Source organism: Bos indicus, chromosome 17 (genome assembly GCF_029378745.1).
Source record: "Bos indicus isolate NIAB-ARS_2022 breed Sahiwal x Tharparkar chromosome 17, NIAB-ARS_B.indTharparkar_mat_pri_1.0, whole genome shotgun sequence".
In the NCBI taxonomy this organism is placed as follows: domain Eukaryota; kingdom Metazoa; phylum Chordata; class Mammalia; order Artiodactyla; family Bovidae; genus Bos; species Bos indicus.
Genome location: NC_091776.1, coordinates 64317139 through 64338596, shown reverse-complemented (window position 1 = coordinate 64338596; position 21458 = coordinate 64317139). Strand labels below are relative to the sequence as shown.

The 21458-nt window shown below is 45.1% G+C and overlaps 1 protein-coding gene across 3 annotated transcripts in view; it reads right to left on the bottom strand.

The window, feature by feature from the left end:
- Positions 1 to 21458, bottom strand: part of CORO1C (coronin 1C) — a 74761-nt gene that overhangs the window by 5044 nt on the left and 48259 nt on the right. For 2 of the 3 annotated variants that reach the window (XM_019977591.2, XM_019977590.2), the window contains exons 4-7: positions 7790 to 7919; positions 3925 to 4106; positions 2080 to 2199; positions 1104 to 1208 (exon numbers count right to left, since the gene is read on the bottom strand). In XM_019977591.2, the coding sequence (XP_019833150.2) occupies positions 1104 to 1208; positions 2080 to 2199; positions 3925 to 4106; positions 7790 to 7919 (537 nt within the window). The remainder of the gene's footprint in view (positions 1 to 1103; positions 1209 to 2079; positions 2200 to 3924; positions 4107 to 7789; positions 7920 to 21458) is intronic. The other variant, XM_070769728.1, reaches the window with a different exon arrangement.

Here is a 21458-nt window from a genome sequence, read left to right as displayed (position 1 = left end):
TTCATCGCCCAAAGGAATGATTTTAACATTCCTTCATGGCACAGGTCTGAGGGCACTAACACCAGACAACAGGAGAAGAAGTAAGGTTTCTCTACTGAAGAAACATTAGTTTCAGCGAGCACCCTTTAACTTCAGATTGGAATGCTATCTCACTGCAATCTGTCAGGTTCTGTGATCATTTTGCGTAGATGGTCCAGAGTTTTTTGAAGACCTGAGTACACTAGCCTGAGTATAAACAACTATCATGCAGTTACATGAAACTGAGAATGAAGGCAGTCCTGCCTGGCAGAGGGGAGAGAAGAGGTCTGTGGAAGAAGAGATAAAGAGCTGGGCAGTACTCCACCCTCCTCTCCTTTCCCATGATCTCCATCTGTTTCAATGACATAACTATCTAAAGCAATGAAGACAAGCTAAGCACACACTGCTTTTACATACTCACAATAACTTTCCACCCAATGCTAGTAACATCTGGCTGACGATGAGGTCTATGGCTGCTGTTAACATCGCAAATACAACTTTCAAGGAAACAGACAAGATGTCAGTTTCTAACTGACCTATAAAAATGTCAAGCAGGTCTGCAGCTCACTCCATCAGTTGTGAACCAGACGTAATAATAAGACACCCCCAGCTTCACCCAGTGAGGGACTATCTGACAGGTTTGGGGAAGGGAACACATCAACAGATTTATTTTTATTAATTCAATTACTTCAACTACAAAAATTCTACATGATTATTGAGCCTACAAAAAAAGAAGGGATGCTGAGGTCACCACTTTCTAAAATGATGTAACAGTAATGAAGATACAGCTACCAACACTTTAGTCAGGCAGAGATCATCAGGCAGCAGAAAGGGGTTCTGAGTTTCGTGTGGGGTCTTCCTGTAATGACTGTCACCTCTGACACTTGAGTCGGGCTACATAATCCAAGGCCTGGCTCTTAACACAGAACTCCAGGAGTGAGAACCCTCTGGAGAGTCTCTGAGGCCATCAAAAGCGCGCATCTACAAAGCGCTCTATACAACTGCCCATCTACTAAAGCTTTGAAGGATAAACTTTTCTTCTTACAGGATTAAATTTAAGATCAAACAGGAAAATTACTGCTTACCTTGCCACATAAGTAAATGATACTGGTGTCGGGGTCGTAGAAAGGTAGCAAAACCCCATTGCTAGTGTCCATTTCATGAAGAGCAATTGGTTCCTCCATATTTTTCTGGAAGTATATATATATACACACTCACATATGTGTATACACACACAAACACACGTACATACACACACATTTTAAAAGATGAATTTTCATAAGATGGTACATTCTTTCATCTCTAAGTTAGCCATTTCCCTATAATAATGAAAGTTTAAAGAACACACATGTAATATTCATATGTGTAATTACTAATGAGAATACCATATGAGATCCAGCTCACTGAAGTGTGTTGACTTGACTGCATAATTACTGCGCCCATCAGTGTGATCCCATGAGAGATGAGAGAGTCCATCTCTTCTGTGACTACTTTCTTTTTAAAGAACTTTTTTCTAGTTAAAAAAAAAAAAAAACTCATATTCTTTAGAAAGCTAAAAGATACAGGAAAAGTCATCGCATACACCATAATCCCACGGTCCGGTGTGGGGCGACGACTGCTTTGGCTGCTCCCCTCCGGCACACAAGCACACGCAGCGGGGTCAGACCACACATGCAGTTCAGTACTCTCTTCCCACTTGTGCTGCCATGAACACTTTCCCAAGCATGACTATTTTGATTTAGACGTTTGATCACGTTCTTTAGGAAACATTATAACTAAGTTTAGAACCTATTTCCCAAGTCTAAAACCCTGGATTCTTCATGCATTCTTTCGAAAAACAACAGTAAACATGGACTCCTTGGAGCATCAAGAATGTACTTTTAAAATACACTCAGCAGTGAGTCTCCAGTGAGGAGGAGAACGTCACATCCAATTTAAGACAAGCGGGAGTTCAGCATATGACACCAAGAACCCTATCATCTACTGACCCATCTCAAGGCGCGCTCAGAAAAGGGAGAGCTCGAGGCTGCGAAGCGGTAGCAGGGCCGCGATGGTACATACCGGGTTCCAGAGAGCCAGCTGCCGCTCGCTCATGCGACTGAAGCCAGTGGTGAAGACATTGCCATCAGCCAGGAAGATGGCTCTCATGGGTCGGGCTCCTTCGTGTGCTTTCTCCTTCTCCTGGGTGAGAAAGCAAAGAGGCACTTTACACACAGACTGCAGGAAGGAAAAGTGAGGGAGGGCGGGGGCTCAGTGAACCCAGCTACACCCCACATGCCACTCACATCAAAGGTGTGACTGTGTGTGCACACCTGTGTGTGCACACGTGCACGTCAGTACTGACCACCTCCCCTCCCTAAAGGAGGAGGAAACAGAGGCACCGAGGGAGCTGGCTGAGGCCCCTCGGCTGGCGAGCAAGCACGCCAGGCCTGGACTGAAAGGCTCAGCCCTTCCACCAGCCCCTGCCACCAACTCCAGTCCAGCCTCTGTAAAAACACGTGAAAGGGTTCTGCCAAACATTTGTTTCTCAAAAGTATGATAATAACCTAAAGGTGGATATACACTATGGCGTCCAGCAATTTCATGGGACAGGAAGTTGAGTCTGGTTAACCCCTTCCTTGGCCTCATCTGTTCAATGGGAGCCCACCAGCTCTGCCCTATGGAAGGTTCTAGTGGAGAAACCACACGCACAGGGCCTTGATAAGCACCAGCCACGCCTGTCGCCTGACTCATAAAAAGCAATGCTGGGCAAGAGCTACCTTCTCAGAACAGGGCTGTGATGGGGCACAGAGTAGGGGAGAAGTGACTGAAGGCCTGACTGTCCATCTCTGTCGTAATGTGTGATTTTGTGGAGGCCTGGCTCAGAGGGCAGGACCGAGGATGCTGCGCTGTGGGAAGAACGCTCGGCATCATCAGGCCCTTTACCAACCAACTGAGGAGCAGGGGAGGGAATCCACTGAGCTACCTGCAGTCCCAGGCCAGCATGCAGTTAAAACTCTGTGGGTTAGCTGATCTAGACTTGCCAAGTCTGTTTTTTTAAGGGTGATACTGTATCTTCAACTTAATTTCTTTTCACTTTATTTACTTATTACTTATTATTTTGGGCCGTGCTAGGTCTTTGTTGTTGCGTGCGGGCCTTCTCTGGCTGTGGGGAGTGGAGGCTGCTCTCTAGGTGCGCTGCGCAGGCTTCTCACTGCGGCGGCTTCCCTTGTGGAGGAGCATGGGCTCGTGGGTGCTTGGGCTTCAGCACTGCGGTCTCGGGCTCTAGAGCACGGGCTCCACAGTTGTCGTGAATGGGCTTAGCTGACCCATAGCATGTGGGCTCTTCCCAGATCCGGGATTGAGCCCGTGTCTCCTGCGTTGGCAGGTGGATTCTTCACCACTGAGTCACCAGGGAAGCCCTAGCCTTGCAAATTCTCAATCGTCTCTCTGTGAGAAATGGTTGCCAACTGAGAGGGAGAAAGTGAAAGAAAGAAAGTGAAGTCGCTCAGTCGTGTCCGACTCCTTGTGACCCCATGGACTGCAGCCTACGAGGCTCCTCCACCCATGGAATTTTCCAGGCAAGAATTCTGGAGTGGGTTGCCATTTCCTTCTCCAGGAGATCTTCCCGACCCAGGGACTGAACCCAGGTCTCCCACATTGTAGGCAGACGCTTTACCATCTGAGCCACCAGGGAAGTCTTACCAGGAAGGCTTGGGTAAAAGCTGCACATGCACAGCTCTGAAGAGAAGGGCGCCTGGGAGACAGAAGCCCGGACAAGCCCTTTCTGATTCACAGTTGGGTCTCTATATACAGCAAGGGCCCATGCACTGGCAGCCGAGACTCTCTGGTCTGTGTTAAAAAGCAGAAAGCTCTCACCCACTGGAGCACTACAAATACAGGGGCTGTTGCCCTAAGAATACTTACAGCAACAATCTCCTGTTTCCTCGGATCGATTACTCTCACTTTCTTGTCTTTGGAGGCTGTGCAGATCAGACTGCCGTTCCGGTTCCAGCTGACATTGTAAATCATGTCTGAATGCATGTCGTCCAAGTTTATCAGGGCTTCCCCCGTCCCCACGTTCCAGATGATGATGGCATTATCACAGCCTGCAAGCAAGCACAACCACACCCTCAGGGATGAGAAACGCCTGCACAACAACACATCTGTGAAAATCATAAGCACAGGGAGGATAAACACACATATGTATTGAAATGAAGATGCTAATTATAAGAAGCCCCACTTGTCAGGAGTCAAAACCTGAAATGACCAAAGAAAAAACAGATTTGTGTAAAAGAAACATGGTAAAGGAAAAATACACTTGCTAAGTCTGAGTTCATGTGAAACAAACAAGAATACCAAGCAAACAAAAACAAAGAACTGCAGGAAAATGGAATCCTCTTTTTTTTTTAAATAGAGTTAACTGGGCTGGTGGACCCTGAGTGACTGTAAGTTTCCTTTTCTAGTAAAACATGCATCAGAACGAATACAACTTCTTTCTTTTCCGGAGAAACTAAAAATAAAGGGTTTAAATAACGGTTTAGGAGGCTCAAGACAAAGACTGGACAGGAGGTTACTGCAATCAATGGTGCTATAAGACATGGTCTTGGACCAAAGCATATAAATTACAATAAGTGAACGGAAATGCCCAGCCATCTCCTCATAGCAGATTTTTATTTTCAAAAAGGAGAGAAAAATAGGCCAAGACTGGCCTGGTTTGAGAAGCACAAACTGCCATCAAATAGGCACGTAAATTCAGAACCTGATCCCCGAAGAGGCCACAGGTCAACTGAGCCACAGCCCCTCAGCTCATCAACCCACCTTCCCTCCATGGTCAGCCCCCTGTCCCCGAAGCCCCAAGAGGCACCATTTGCTGCTTCCAGGACATTAGCACAAGGAGGAAGCAACATAAAGGATGGACATCCTGAAGGAGAAACTCCTGTCAATAAGCCAATTCTGCAAACACTTACAAAAATTAGCTACTGATAACCAGGACAGCTAAGTTACCTAAGGGTTCAGTCAATTCACTCAGTTGTGTCCGACTCTTGGCAACCCCATGAAGTGCAGCACGCCAGGCCTCCCTGTCCATCACCAACTCCCGGAGTCTACCCAAACTCATGTCCATTGAGTTGGTGATGCCATCCAACCATCTCATCCTCTGTCATCACCTTCTGCTCCTGCCCTCAATCTTTCCCAGCATCAGGGTCTTTTCAAATGAGTCAGCTCTTCGCATCAGGGGGCCAAAATATTGGAGTTTCAGCTCCAACATCAGTCCTTCCAATGAACACCCAGGACTGATCTCCTTTAGGACGGACTGGTTGGATCTCCTTGCCATCCAAGGGACTCTCAAGAGTCTTCTCCAACACCACAGTTCAAAAGCATCAATTCTTTGGTGCTCAGCTTTCTTTATAGTCCAACTCTCACATCCATACATGACTACTGGAAAAACCATAGTCTTGACTAGATGGACCTTTTTGACAAAGTAATGTCTCTGCTTTTTAATATGCTGTCTAGAGTGGTCATAATTTTCCTTCCAAGGAGTAAGTGTCTTTTAATTTCATGGCTGCAATCGCCATCTGCAGTGATTTTGAAGCCCCCAAAAATGAAGTCAGCCACTGTTTTCACTGTTTCCCCATCTATTTGCCATGAAGAGATGGGACCGGATGCCATGATCCTAGTTTTCTGAATGTTGAGCTTTAAGCCAACTTTTTCACTCTCCTCTTTCACTTTCATCAAGAGGCTCTTTAGTTCTTCTTCACTTTCTGCCATAAGCGTGGTATCATCTGCATATCTGAGGTTACTGATATTTCTCCCGGCAATCTTGATTCCAGCTTCTGCTTCCTCCAGCCCAGTGTTTCTCATGATGTACTCTGCACATAAGTTAAATAAGCAGGGTGACAATATACAGCCTTGACGTACTCCTTTTCCTATTTGGAACCAGTCGTGTTCCATGTCCAGTTCTAACTGTTGCTTCCTGACTTGCATACAGGTTTCTCAAGAGGCAGGTCAGGTGGTCTGCTATTCCCATTTCTTTAGAAGTAGGAAATGGGTGAAAAAGCTGCACAACAGTATGAAGAGTTGGAACTAAATTCTGGGATGGAGACTTGACCTGTCCTCTTCCTCCTTCATCACAGGCAAATAAGTGACTCCAGCCACTGTGGATGGATCATATAGTCTTAAAATATGCACAACGCTGCAATCAACCATTCTCCTCAGCCTGTACAAGGGAGACTGGGCTTGGTCTGCCGATGATAGCCTAGGTCTGACCTCGATGAGGCAGGCAGTAGGGTATTTTCCATGATGGAATTCCACCTTTGGAATTGTTTTCTCTCCTTATCAGACTGAGGTTCTGAGTTAAACACTGGAAGGCTTTCCAGTTATAGTCAATTGTGATTTTAAAAAACAGAACCTTTTTTTTTTTTTTAAGTAGTTCTTGGTTTCAATAGGCACCAGGCATTAGATTTTTAAATTAACTCACTATATTATAAATACCTTTCATTTCTAGTTAAAAACTGGACTTCTCCCCTCTTTTTTACTAGTAAAGTGAAAGACTTTAAAGTTCTACCACTAACATTAACACTGCATTTTTAATAAGCCAATTTTTTTAAGGTACAGTTTGCATACAAGGCACTCATTTTAAGTATACACTGGTTAAGTTTTGACAGACATATATACTCATCTAGCTACTATCACAGGCGAGATCTAGAACATTTCCATCACCCAACAAAGCTCCTTCCTGTCCTTTGTATTGCTTCTATGATAGTAGATAAACGCTCACATTTTTGAACAAAGAAGAAGATTTCTTTAAGATGAAACTTGGAAACTATACAAGTGGGAAAGCAGTAGGGAACAACTAGGACTTGGTCACAAGATTCACTGCAGTGCTGTTCAACAGTGAAAAAGCAGAAACCACCTCCATGTCCAAAAACAGAGGACTAACTAAATAAACAGAGGTATCCAGACAATGGACTATTAATGGAGTCATTAAAAATATCACACAGTATGTATGAAAAGGACCACAGTGTACCAGCAAGTGCAGAAAGCAGGTCACGTGAAAGAGTCTGAACCTTCTTTGTATGTAAAATAATTTATGCACACAGAAATATCTTCTGGAAACATCAAAATGGGGTAATAATGATGTTTCCTCTGGGTGATGGGGTTATAAGTGATTTTTATTTTCTCCTTTTTGTTTATATATATTCTCTGTAATATACACGGACTACAAGGAGAAACATGGAAGTATTTTTAAAAGGAGAGGGCATATTTAACTAACAAGATCACCCCAACATCAGCAGCAATACCAGAGCTCCTGACTCCTACTCGGGCTCCTTCTAGCACAGCAGGAGTAACTACAACTGAGGGCTATGCGAGCCCCATTTAACTAACAAGATCACCCCAACATCGGCAGCAATGCCAGAGCTGCTGACTCCTACTCGGGCTCCTTCTAGCACAGCAGGAGTAACTACAACCGACGGCTGTGGGAGCCCCCGCAGGAACCGTTGACTGCTGAGATTCACCAGAGCCACAAAGCGCTAGACGTGCTAAGGGAGCGCGTGTCCGTCCTGCTTCTAGACAAGAAGTCCACACTTCCACTGGATCTGCCCAAGCGGCCTTAACAGACACACACACACGGGCGCGCGAGTGCACACACGGGTTGGGGGACACCTGCACCCCACTCTGGGTTCTTCTGATTTCACAGCCGCCAGCACAGTTGGAACGTATCTGTTGCTCCCTCCACACGGGGCCGTGGGGAGTGACGGGGAGGGGAAAGCAGAGGCCGCTCAGCTCCTACCTGCGCTGAGAAGCACGTTGCGGGCTGTCGGGTGCCAGGCTACGATGCCAACTCTCTTTGAGTGGCCTTCTAAGATGACCACGGGCTCAGTCAGGGAAAGGGTGAGTCCGTTTTCTGGGATCTGCCATACCTGTTGGAAGAGGAAGAAAGGTGATCCACATGAAAGAGGTCGGCTTTTGTTATCACATTTACTGTGAGCATCCTGTGGGAAGCCTCGCTGTGAGTAAAGAGAACGCACGGTGGTCTCTGGATGAAAGGCAGAATGTGGTGAAACACGAACAGCTGTTCTTCAAATGGAGTAGGATAACAAAGAGCAAAATATCCATAAGCTCTAAAAATGTTAGACCTCTCTGGCTTTTATTTACTATTAGTGGAGATTTTATTTTACATTCACTGTTAAGCTAAAAACTCTCCAGTTAGAAGCATACCAAAAAATAGAAAGAAAAATACAAAATGACTGAAGCAAGCACCCACGAAAAGCAGCACTGGGGTGAAAACCCCTAGGTGAGCCCATGGTCTTGAGGGGAAAGCAAACTCTATCCACCAAAGGTTCTTGGGCGGCAGCATAGTTTTTCAAACATCATATTTTCTATAATTCTACATTGGGAAAATAAAAAGATACCTAATAGTTTTGTAACATGTACTGAAGAAATGTTCTCACAAAAGAAAAACCTTAATTGGACTTCATCAAAATTAAAAACTTTTGTGTTTCAAAGGATACTATCAAGAAAGGGACAAGACAACCCACAGAATGAGAGAAAATAATTTATGTCATATATCTGAAAAACAACTTTTATCTAGACCATATAAAGAACACAATGCTGCTGCTGCTAAGTCACGTCAGTTGTGTCCGACTCTGTGCGACCCCAGAGACGGCAGCCCACCAGGCTCCCCCGTCCCTGGGATTCTCCAGGCAAGAACACTGGTGTGGGTTGCCATTTCCTTCTCCAATGCATGAAAGTGAAAAGTGAAAGTGAAGTCGCTCAGTCGTGTCCGACCCTCAGCGACCCCATGGATTGCAGCCCACGAGGCTCCTCCACCCATGGGATTTTCCAGGCAAGAGTACTGGAGTGGGGTGCCATTGCCTGCTCCAAAAGAACGCAATAAGAAAAGAAAAATAATCCCATTTTTTAAATGAGCAAGAAATCTAGGTATTTCTTCAAGGAAGATATACAGATGGCAAAAAGGCACATGAAGAGCTGCTCAACATTATGAGCCACCAGGGAAACACAAATCAAAAGCACAGTAACACGTCACTTCACACCCACTACAAGTCTGGAATAAAAGGACATATACCAGCAAGTACTGGGGAGGATGTAGAGAATTCAGAGCCCTCATACACTGCTGGCTAGAATGAAAAATAGTGCAGCTGCTTTGGGCAACAGTTTAGAAATTCACCAAAAGATTAAGCACAAAGTTACTCTATGACCCAGCAATTCCACTTCTAGGTATCTACCCAAGAGAAAGGAAAATATATGTTTTGCACCATAAACCTATTATTATTCATCATAGCCAAAAGGTGGAAACAACCCAAATGTCCAGCAACTGACAGATGAATACAAGAAATGTGAAACACAAAGGAATATATGACCAAAGAAAGGATGAAGTTCTGACACACTGGGCTTCCCTGCGGGTTCAGTGGTAAAGAATTCGCCTGTCGATGCAGGTTTGATCCCTGGGTGGGGAAGATTCCCTGGAGGAGGAAATGGCAATTCACTCCAGTATTTTTGCCTGGAAAAATGCCATGGACAGAGGAACCTGCCAGGCTTTTCAGTCCATGGGATTGCAGAGTCGGACACAACTGAGCACGCACGCACTGACAGATGCTACAGTGTGGAGGAAGCTTGACCATGTCAGGCTAAATAAAAGAAGCCAGTGATGACAACCCACATACTGTAGGATTCATGCATATGAGATGTCCAGAAAGGAAAATCTATACAGGCAGAAAGTATATTACTAAATTGCTTCAGTCGTGTCTGACTCTGTGCAACCCCATGGACAGCAGCCCACCAGGCCCCTCTGTCCACGGAACTCCCCAGGCAGAAAGTACATTAGTGGTTGCTTAGTGCTGGGGGTGTATGTGTGCATGTGCAACAGCTCAGAACATGGGGTTTCTTTCTGAGGTGGTGGAAACATTCTAAAATTGTCTGTGGTGATAAGTGGCACATATCTGTGAATATACTAAAAACCATTGAATTGTACACTTTAAATGGGTGAGCTACATGTAAATTAAATCTCAATAAAGCTGTTAAAACCAGATATTAAGTAACATTTAAGCTTTTGAAAAGGTTAAAGATTAAAACAATTATTTTCTTCTGTATTAAGTAAATCTTCTACCATAAAAGAGTTTATGCAACTAGTTCATAACAAATTTAGAACTTGCCAGTGGAAAAAATCATGCTCAACAGTGGAACAAGTGAGAAGTAGAATTTTCCTTTGTTGGGGGTTTTTAAGGAGGAGACAAACAACTGTGTGTTTTCAATTGCTTAGCGGAGGCAGAGTCTGGATTAGGAGTGGTTAAGGTTCAGCTCGGCTGTTGTCCTGCAAAGAATCAGGACAAAAAGGGTGCCAGTCTGAGGACCGTAGGCAAGTCGTGAATTATGGGATTATCCATAAACCCGCCTTCTGATGGCTTAAGAAACCACCTAATTTCCCCTGAATGCTCCATCAGTCAGCGGGTTTTGAGGCAGATGTGAACCAGCATGGGAAGGCAAGGAGGGTCGACCTTGCTCCTTCTCACCCCTCACCCAGACCAGGCTTCTCTCCTCCGGACAGAACAGACTCTGGCCTGCGGCCCCTCTCCTGGAGTGTGGGTGTCTGCTACCCTCCAGTGTTATCTGTTTGCTTTCCCCTGTTTTTATTCAAGGGTTTATGATCAGTAAAACAGCTCCACATTGAACTTGGCTATTTGAATGTAAAGCAGGACAGAAATTTTGAACAGAAAACAAGCACTGATTTAATCAAAGCACAAAGTCAGCACAGAAACAATTAGGAAGTGGGACTTCAATGACTCAACAGGAAATGCATTTTGCAAAATGAATTCTGACCAGGCTTGGGACAGAAAGCATGTAATTCCATATGCTGTCTCCAGGTGGCACTGTGACCGCAGGCTGCCGGGTTTTCCCACAAGGATCGTAAAACCTTCAGTGCCTGACTGACCCCGATTAAATAGTGCATTTTCAAAATCCCTAATGAGGCGTGGAGTGATGGGTGGCTTTGGATATAATCAGCATTTCCTGTCTTAAACATGAGAGCTCATAACAGGACTTCATCTCTTCTTTCTCAAGCTTCTTCATCTTTTCTTTGGATGGCAAGGAGATTTTAGTGATGGAGCATAATATTTATTATATACTTTTAAAAATGAGGAAATTCTTTGTCCCTTCTTTATCTCACTTTTGGCAGACCTCACGGTTCCGTCAACAAGGCTTATGCATTTCACGCAGACACCTAACCCATCTTACTATCTCGGTCACTCACTCAAGAGCATTTTCCTTGAGTAGCCACCATAACACAGGCCCATTACCAGGCAAGGAGGGGAAGGACAACTAAGCTTAGATCTTGCTCTCAAGGGGTTTACAGTCTTAACAAAGCAGAGTGGTCAGTCTATGAGACTGAAAGCAAAAGACAGCAAAGTCAAGCAGACAGCTGGAGCATGGGCTCAGGAACCAAGCAGATCTTGGTTCCACTCCAGCCCAGGCCTCTTACGTTGATGGTCAAAGGGCTCAGCGCAGGGAAGCGTCAGACTTCATTTAGTGCCGTGAGGACTAAACGAATTAAGAAAGTCCTGGAACAGTGCCTGACACACAGTCAGTGCCCCCAGTACAGTGCAGGGATGTGGAATATCCTAATTCTACATATCAGCTGTATGACCTTGGGGACATTCACCTAACCTATCTGGACCTCAAGCTTCCTCGCCTATAAAATGGGAATAATAAGGAATTTGCTCTCACTGGGGTTGTCTGGAGACCAATGTGACAACAGCAATCTAAAGCACTCAGAACAATGCCTGGCCTAAGGCAGGCTCTGGGTAAGTGTTAGCTGTACTTATTACTTGTCTTTTTCACTAGGAAACCAGAGTCTACATTACCAACGCGACACTGGTGTAAGCTAAGTGGAGTGAAAATTAAGTGTCACGAGGTTGCCTTCCTGCCACCTGAGTCTGGTACATCCAGGAAGATTCCCTGAGGAGACACCTCTAAGGATGAATAGGAGTTAGGTGATAGGCGGAAGCAGGAAAGAAGGAAGGGGAGAGGGAAGGAAGGAAATCAAGGATCTAGTTTCAAAAGAAAACAGCTGTAGGGAGCAATTTTCTAAAGAGTAGATGCTCCAAAGAGGCTGGCTGAGGGGCTGAGAGACAGCAGAGTAAAAAGATAACACTGGCAGGAGAGCCCCAGCAGGAGGGGACAGTGACGGGAACTCCTGTGCGAGGAGACGCGAAGACAGCAGCCCTCCAGCCTCTGCAGGGAGGAAGGTGGACTCGGGAAAGGCCTGGCACACCTGTAGGTCCTTGCACATGAAGTGGACACAGCCCTGCTCGGTGCCCGCTGAGCTGGCTCACAGGCCCGCTGGCACGTGGCTCTCTGCCCTTTGCTGGGCTCCCTGCTGCAGCCACAACGGCCTTCCAGTTTGGACTGGAGAGGTCGCAGGAGTCTCATTCAGCCTATGTTTAGTTTCCCTGCGCACGACCCGGGACGCAGCCTGGTGTGGCCGCGGGCCAGGATGTCAGAGGCCAGGTCTCCGCCAGAGCTGGGACGCTAAGTGGCCACATCAGCATGAAGAAGGGGCTTCACTTCCTGGAGCCTCGATTTCCTTGTTTGATTCAAGGGACAGCAGCAGCTCTACCCTCTGAGGGTAACTGGAAAGGTCAACACGTGGAAACATTCTGCGCCCCCAAGCACCCCCAAAGGTGAACTACTGCGAACGGAGTGACCTTTGACAAAATGTCACCTCTCTTGGGCCTGGGCTTCCTGAGTGGTAAAATGGGACACGCTCCTGCCTCACTGCGCTGTTAACAGTGATTAAAATAAGCACCATGTGAAGGCTTCACACGGTGCCCGGCAAAATAAAAGGATCTATGTTCATGATTCTTCTTCTTGTTGGTAACTGTGACCCTTATGACCCCAATATGTAATTTTAAGTCTCAACAGCAGGATTCTTGGCAATGAAATTAATTTGTCTTCAAATTAATTCAGCCCTTTACCTAACTGCCTAATTTATGTCCAAGATATCACATGTGTGAAAGCTCTAGTTCATGCCTGGGCCAATTAGCACAAATGAGATCAGCTCTGATCTCCAGGCTGGTCCGTTAGCTTCTCTGTGTTCTGTGGCCACTGCAAGGACTCTAATACCACTCGCTCTTCCAGACACATACTCGGGGAGCAGAGAGGAAGAGAGGCATCAGACACCCTCTGCTGAACCCTCAGCGGGCATTCAGCCTGGCAGCCACTACAAGCTATCCCCTCACCTCCTGGCTTTTTTCCTTTTTTAAAATAATACTGTGTATTCCTGGCATTTTCTGTGTGGATGATACATTACTAAGGCAATTTTTATCTTGTTTCGTTTTGAAAGAAAGGGGGTAAAAATGCCATCAGTCTTTAGGGCTTCCAGACAAAAAAGTGAATCAGTGGGTGAAAAGCCAACATGGTTCTGGAAAAAAACAACTTTAAGCCCCTGTTCAGGAATGACTGTATCACTGGCCTCCTTTTCCCACGTGAATTTCTGAATATGAAAAAGGACAGGTCCAGAGAACAGTTCTAACAGGAAAAAAGTGAGGAAAATTAAGAAAAGTGATTTCTCTCAAAGCAGTCATTTTAAAGTGTATCTGTTTGACGGTTTTATTTCTCAAACACAGCGCAAATTTAAAGCAAACACAAAGTGTTTCCAGACACCGCTTCTCTGCTTTAATTACCCATCATGAACTTGCTACTGGGCCAGCTACTGGAGTTACAGCCACAAAAAGGATTCCCCTCAAAGGCCGCGTTTTTTAAATGCAGAAGAAATCAACTCCAAAGGCAGAATGAAGGAAAGCGCTGATCTGAAGGGACAGGGAGAGGCTGAGACCGCAGCCCCTGCAGAGTAGCAGACCCCCCGCAGAAGCTGCCTTCCAACCACCCCCGCGGGCAGGATGCAGAGTCAGGACACCCCTCAGGAACCATGACACCGAGAACAACGCTGGTCTTGAGAAAACCAAGCACTGAGAGAGGGGTTCCAATGTGCCAAGTAATAGCCACTTGGCCGACGGCCCAGATGCAATCTGGACAGAATGGAAATAACAAGTCCTGCTGGATGACTGAGAGGGGCTGGAGCCCTGGGGAATGCGCTCTCATCACCAACCACGTCACTTCCACCTTTATTTCAAGGCAAAGCCCACAACAGGAAAATTTACAACAGACGCAAAACTGGCTAAACTAGGGAGCTGATCACTGTTGATGTCCACAGGAATGTTAAGACTGATTTGGGAAAAGAGAACAGTGGCCATTTAAGCCTCCTCATCTGGGACCATCAGAGCCTCCAGGTGAAGACAAGTAAGAGTGCCCCTCTGCAGGAACATCCCCTCTCCCAGACTCTGAAGGAGCCAGCCAGGTGGCCCCGCTGTCTGGACAGTTGGTCTTTGCATCTGTGTTTGCAGATAAGGGACAGAGTTGAATCGACACAATTCACTACACCTACCTTGGCTGCTCTTTGTATTATATAAGGTGTGGTTATTTTCTTGGAGCTAAAATTTTCCCAAATAAAATACTCAACAGCTGCAATCTCACAGTATCAAAAAATCTGGAAAACCTAGGAGCAGAGTATAGTTTCCCGGAGCAGGGTTTATATCATTGCTATTTGCTTGTACAAAACATCACTTTAAGAAGCAGTGCACCAGGACTTCCCTGGAGGTCCAGTGCTTAAGACTACGCGCTTCCACTGCAGGGAACACAGCGTCGATCCCTGGTCAGAGAACTAAGATCCCACACTACATGCCAAAGGAGTGGCCAAAAAATGAGAAGAAAAAAACAAGCAGGACATCAAAAGCAAACTATGCCTGCAAAATTTACCTTCAGGTGGCTTCAAGAAGCCATCTCTAAATGATGAAGGGATGTACCATAAGGCTGGTATTCCTTCTCTAAAACTGCGATCAACACTAGTATCACTGCCACAGAATCAATGCTCACACCATGAATTAACCACCACTTAAATGCAGAGGACATCATAGAATTACACCATAAATATAAAAAGCAGTTTTAAAAATTAATTTAATCATTTACTGTTCATTTGGTAAACTGGTTTTGTTGTATTTTTTCCTACTGAATTATCTGCTGAAGATATTATTACTGCCATGAATCCACTCTAAGTATACATCAAAACTCACTGTAAGAAAAATAACTCATTATATATTTATACCTTCCTTGATCCTCTCAATTGGCGTACTTGTGTGTTTATTTATTTAATTTAGTTTTTGAAACAAGTAAGGTAACTAAGGCTGAGAACATACATATACATAGATAGATAAATAGATAGACGTGGCCTGGGACCTTCTCAGCATCCTTTCTCGACAAGAGCTGGGCCCTGATAGCAATCTACATTTGCAGCTCCTGGGCTATCACCAGGAGGAAACTACAGCCAACTTTTCTTCTTCTTTTTTTAATTAATAAAAGCTGCTGTTTGAAATTATTTGATCTATTGTATGGTGTTTTTATCTTCAGAACAAGTGGAAAATGAGGTATTAAGAAGCAGGTGGGGTAGGAGATCAAATACTTCTTAAAAACTTTTTTTTTCAACTGCTGAGTTATTAAAGCATTTTGCAATTAGCCCAATAATATCAAATGATTTGAAGCAAATTAAGCGATTAAAATATCAGCCCCATACTTAAGGGACTAAAAAAGAGCTGGAGGAAGATTTATCCCAAATTTACAGAATGTTCACTCTGGCAAAACCAATAAAGGGGCAACACAGGAGGATTCCGGGAAGACAGTGGTGTCAGCGGCAGATCTCCCCAGGTCCCTGCAGAAAAACACAGAGCACCCAGATGACAAAACAAAACACAGGGATCACACTTACAGAAAACGAGGCGACCACCAGATGCAAGTGGGTGGAGGAAAATCACCAACAGCCACACGACCCGTGTGCTGTCAGCCTCTGTGTGAAAAACCCCTGCGGCAGCAACGGGGGCCCCACAGACCTGAGCAGAGCAGGCCGTTAGGAGACCACAACGGAAACAGGAGGGGCTCTGCCTCCCCAGCAGTGGACGAGAACGGGGCCTTAAACAGCAAAGGTCTGCAGGGGCTGAGAAATCTAGACCCCAATATTCTCGAAGTCAGCCAGAGAGGACTCCCTTCTGAGACAGGCCCACACCGAGAGGCAATTCCAAGGAATGGAAGCAAAGCTGAGCAGGACCGAAGTAAGACGGACAAAGGAATCAGAAAGGTCAAATTAAAAGCAGGTCAGGAAATACAGAGCAAGCCGCGGTGTTCCTCAACACTACCCGAAAACGACAGAAGAGGGCGCTCTGCAGAGTTTGAACAGCTTTATAAAGCAAGCCAGCTTTTGAAAGCTTTGGAAAAACTAAATCCACATTAAAATGAGAGAGAGGGCAAAAATAAATAAATAAATAAAGGCTCCAAAACTACTATGAGAATAAAAGAGAATACGGTACAGAAATAGCACCCTGACAGACAATACAGAACACTAACAAGATCCGCGCCAAAAAACGATTTAAATACTATCACATAGGCTTCAAAAGACATTATTAAGAGAACAAGACAGGAAACGTTATAAGTCTGAACTTGAAAAATTCAAGAACAGGTGGTGGAAATCAAGAAAAAATTAGATCTCAAAGTAAAAGTACTTTAGAAGCAAAGGCTAACAAAGAAACTAACAGCTGCTGCTGCTGCTAAGTCGCTTCAGTTGTGTCCGACTCTGTGCGGCCCCACAGACGGCAGCCCAGGCTCCCCCATCCCTGGGATTCTCCAGGCAAGAACACTGGAGTGGGTTGCCACTTCCTTCTCCAATGCATGAAAGTGAAAAGTGAAAGTGAAGTCACTTAGTCGTGTCCAACTCTTAGCGACCCCATGGACTGCAGCCTTTCAGGCTCCTCCATCCATGGGATTTTCCAGGCAAGAGTACTGGAGTGGGGTGCCATTGCCTTCTCCGAAACTAAGAGCAAACAGACACAAATAACAACCCCAAAGAAATAAAAGGTAAAAAGCAGAAACATTTTAGCCTACAAGAAATGAGTAGGAGAGATGTCTCTGGTACGCCCATGCAGGGGGCCAAGGCCCGCAGACCCCAGTGTGGCTGAAGTCTACAGGTCCCGCCATGTGAGCGCACTCGAGGGGCTCCTGAGCCACCTGCTGCCACCAGGTCCAGTGACCCTGGGATGGAGCCCTCAGAGGATCCGAACCTCTCCACTCCTCTTGCACGCATCCGGGTTCCTGACCACGCCTTTCAGGCAGGACTCGGCCCAGGCATTTGGGGGACCAGTTGCTTTCACCAGCGCCAACCTCAGCCCTCAGGCCAGCTCTCTGAATGTCGAGGAATTCCAGGACCTCGGGCCTTGTCTGTCACTGGTGATTAGGGACCCACTGGGGACAACCAGAGCCCTGAGGTGTCAGGCTCAACTGTGGTCGACTTGCCTGTGCCCGGAAAGTCTGGCATCCTTTGCCCAGGTGTGCCCTGGGGAGTACTGGGCCATCCTCCAGCAATACGGGCTGCTCCCCTCACATGGATCCTGCCTGTGAAACTCCAGGGACGGAGGCCTGGGGCCTGGTGCTGGACACTGTCATGTCCCACTGCCGGTGGCTGGCAAGGCCTCTTTGCAGAGGCCGCTGGGGCTGCAGTGTTACTGGTCTGACCTTTTAAGGCAAAGTTTCTTTCTGAACACGATAGATAGACCAGGCCTCTGAAGCTGCTGGTTAAGCCTCACACCTGGTTAGGGAGGGGATATTTATTTATCTGTAATTTCATCTTCAGTCACAAGCTGAAGAGAGATTTTATGAACATCCCTAGGATGGCCTTGTTCTCATAAGTTTCTTCTTGTTCTGATTTCTGAAAAATAAATCACAGATTCGGAATCCAGTGAGAGCCTCTTCTCTGGTGCACAGTGGCATTTCGGGTCCAAATCAGCTAACACCATCAGTTGGTGCTTGTTAAAAAGTCTCAAGTGACCAAAGGCATGAGCTTGCACTCCTGAAGCTGGGGCGGAGTTAGGATATGAACTGTAGAGCCAAACATGTTTCCACTGAACCAGGGGCTGGCTCTGTGCTGTGACTGCCTGGTGGAGAGTCATCATGATGGTTCAATGGTGGGAAGTAATAAGTTCTTGGCGGGGCGGGGGCGTGGTGTGCTGGGTCCAAATGAAAGAATAATGAAAAATAAACCTCTCCTGTCTTTTTCAGCCCTTTTTTCTAATTTATTCATAATATAAATTGTAATGAATTATACCTACAACACCTTTATTTAAGTCCAATGTCTACTCAGCAGCGTTTCTCTTTATCCAAATGTATATACCAAGTGTTAAACATAATTACTGTTGGGCATTTGAACTTTGTATTTTCTTTAATAGACAGGAGTGCTATTAAACATCTTTGTAAACGCTAAAAAAAGAAGAAGAAGAAGAAAGGTTTGGAGAGAAACTGATAAATATCAAAGCTAGATAGATAATATCAAACATCAAAGAAAGACGATAAAGCACTTGGATAACAGGAGTCCCTGAAGGAAAAAACCAAAGCAAAAGAACAAACTTTGAAGACTTCTAAGTCAAGAAAACTTTCCTGGAGGGTAGGAAAAAAAAAAAGAAGAAGACCTGAAGCTACACTGAAAGAGCACATCACATACTCAGAAACACCAACTCAGAATAACCAAAAATATTCTAGCGAAATTTACTACATTTTAAGAAAAAAAACACAAAAATCTTATGAACATCTAGGCAAAAATAACATATCTATAAGGAAAAGAAAATTACACCATCATCTGGTTTTTTATAGCAACACTTTATGCCAAAATAAGATATTTAAATACTCAAGGAAATGCTGCAAGCCAAGGATTTTATATCCAGAAAAATTTACCTTCAAGTATAAAGGTCAGAAAACTAAGATCATGGCATCTGGTCCCATCACTTCATGGCAAATAGATGGGAAAACAGTGTCAGACTTTATTTTGGGGGGCTCCAAAATCACTGCAGATGGTGATTGCAGCCATGAAATTAAAAGACGCTTACTCCTTGGAAGGGAAGTTATGACCAACCTAGATAGCATATTCAAAAGCAGAGACATTACTTTGCCAACAAAGGTCCGTCTAGTCAAGGCTATGGTTCTTCCAGTGGTCATGTATGGATGTGAGAGTTGGACTGTGAAGAAAGCTGAGTGCCGAAGAATCGACGCTTTTGAACTGTGGTGTTGGAGAAGACTCTTGAGAGTCCCTTGGACTGCAAGGAGATCCAACCAGTCCATCCTAAAGGAGATCAGTCCTGAGTGTTCATTGGAAAGACTGATGCTGAAGCTGAAACTCCAATATTTTGGCCACCTGATGCGAAGAGTTGACTCACTGGAAAAGACCCTGATGCTGGGAGGGATTGGGGGCAGGAGGAGAAAGGGACGACAGAGGATGAGATGGCTGGATGGCATCACCAACTCAATGGACGTGGAGTTGGTGATGGACAGGGAGGCCTGGCGTGCTGCGATTCATGGGGTCACAGAGAGTCGGACACGACTGAGCGACTGAACTGAACTGAACTAATAAATAATAAAGGTCATAACAAGCTGCTGTCAATATAGAAGAGCTTAGAGCGCGTGTTCCCACGAGCCTTTCCAGGTTGATTCCGTCCCTTGGAACTGCTCCTCAGTATGGATCCAGCCCGTCCCAGGAGGGAGCCCTCTCAGATTGGTTTCCAGAGAACTGGGGTCTACAATCGACCAGAGGAGGTCAGATGATCCAAATGACTTTTTTTTTTTAAACTGCTTTCAGCAATCATGACAGTGGTGATACTATTGGTATTTTTAGTGTGAGATTACTGTGTGTATACCGTGAAACAGCAAATGAGATAGATTAGAATATTTTAATTCATCTTGACTCCCTGAAAACCAGGATTCTGGGTGTGAAAGAAAGGAGACAGATGCATTATTAAAGAAGTCAGATAAAAACTCTATAGTCCTGACTTTGAACTAGAAAGATTAAAACTAAGTCACAAGGTATCGTATCTTTAAATATATATGTATATTCTGAACAAATTTACCACACGGTCTTATAAACAATGATCACCACAGTAACAATGAGCATCCCTAAGCACCCGGACAGTGACCGAGAAATTCCATTTTCCATTCAAAGAAACCAGGGCCTCTGAGAGAAAGGCCGATTCGAGGCGTGGGGCTAGAGATGTCCAGGATGGGCCTTGGACACTTCGACATACCAAAGAGTAAGGAAGCCACAGAAACAAGTAGGGTCATGTCAGAAGGACTCGGGAACTGCAGACAGGTTTCCATTAACAAAGACGGAATGAGCTGAGCTTTGAAAGAAGAACTGTAGTGGATCAAAAACTGTGAAGTAAGTTCAAATCCATGAGTTCCATATGAAATGAAAGGGGAAGAAAACCTCCAAAGGAAAAACTAATTGGTCACGTTCTGAGGAAGACCAAGAACCAATTCATTATCTTGAAAACTGGGTAAATAAAAGGAAAGAATCAAATGTTTACCCTGCTTTCCTGTATGAACTGTACTCCTGGGTAACTAAATAGATAAGAGGGAGGACCAGCTTACAACTTCTACCAGCTGAAAACTGAAAACAACTGATACCCAGTAACTGTGCAAATTAAAAAAAAGAGAAAAAAACAAAAAAACAGGCATCTTGAGACCTCGTGCCTTGAAGGAGACCAGAGCTGGAGCTCTAGGCTTGTCAAAGGGTTGGAATCTGAATCTAATCACACTCTAGGATGCAGCTGCCAACTCGCAGGGAATCTGAAAGACAGAGAAGCAGGTTGAACTGGACCATGAGGGTGCAATCAGCAGAATCTGGACTGCTGGAAGCTTCAGGTCGAAGGTCAGGCATCTTCAACAAGGAAAGGATGGAGGAGGAACTCCTCCTGTAGACTAGGAAAGACTTAAAAGACCTATCAAGCTCTTAAAACTTGGAAGGCTGAGCTCTAGCATCATCCAGAGATGCACGTTTACATGATTAAAACCACAAAGAGAGGCAAGGAGGTGAATTTACTGGTTACTTGTGGAGGGAGGGGTGGCTCAGGATTGGGGTGGGCATAGGAAGAGTCTGAGAGGGCTGGGAGAATCCCACTTCTTGACCTGGGTGGTGGTCACAGGATGTTCACTCTGTCATAAATCTCTCAATTCACTTTTTCACTTAACTGTTCAGTGTGTTTTATAACACAAAGGTGGTTTGTTTGTTTTTTTTTAAGGGCAACATGAACAATAATGCTGGAGATGAGGAGAGATGTGTCAAACACCCTTCTCTAAGAAAGGTTAAGGTTTCCTAGATTAAGATTTGGCATTGGGTCTGAACACTGTTCTTCTCCCTTAGCAAAATGTGTCTGTAGCCATTCAAATGATCAGTTTAGCAAGGCATGTTAAATGGAACAATTCCTTTTAATAGCAGCATATTTCTTTAATATGCTTTGGCTGCCAAAATCATGAGATCACAGGAGGAGTTATTCTCAGCCAAAAGTCCATGAGAAAAATTGGTA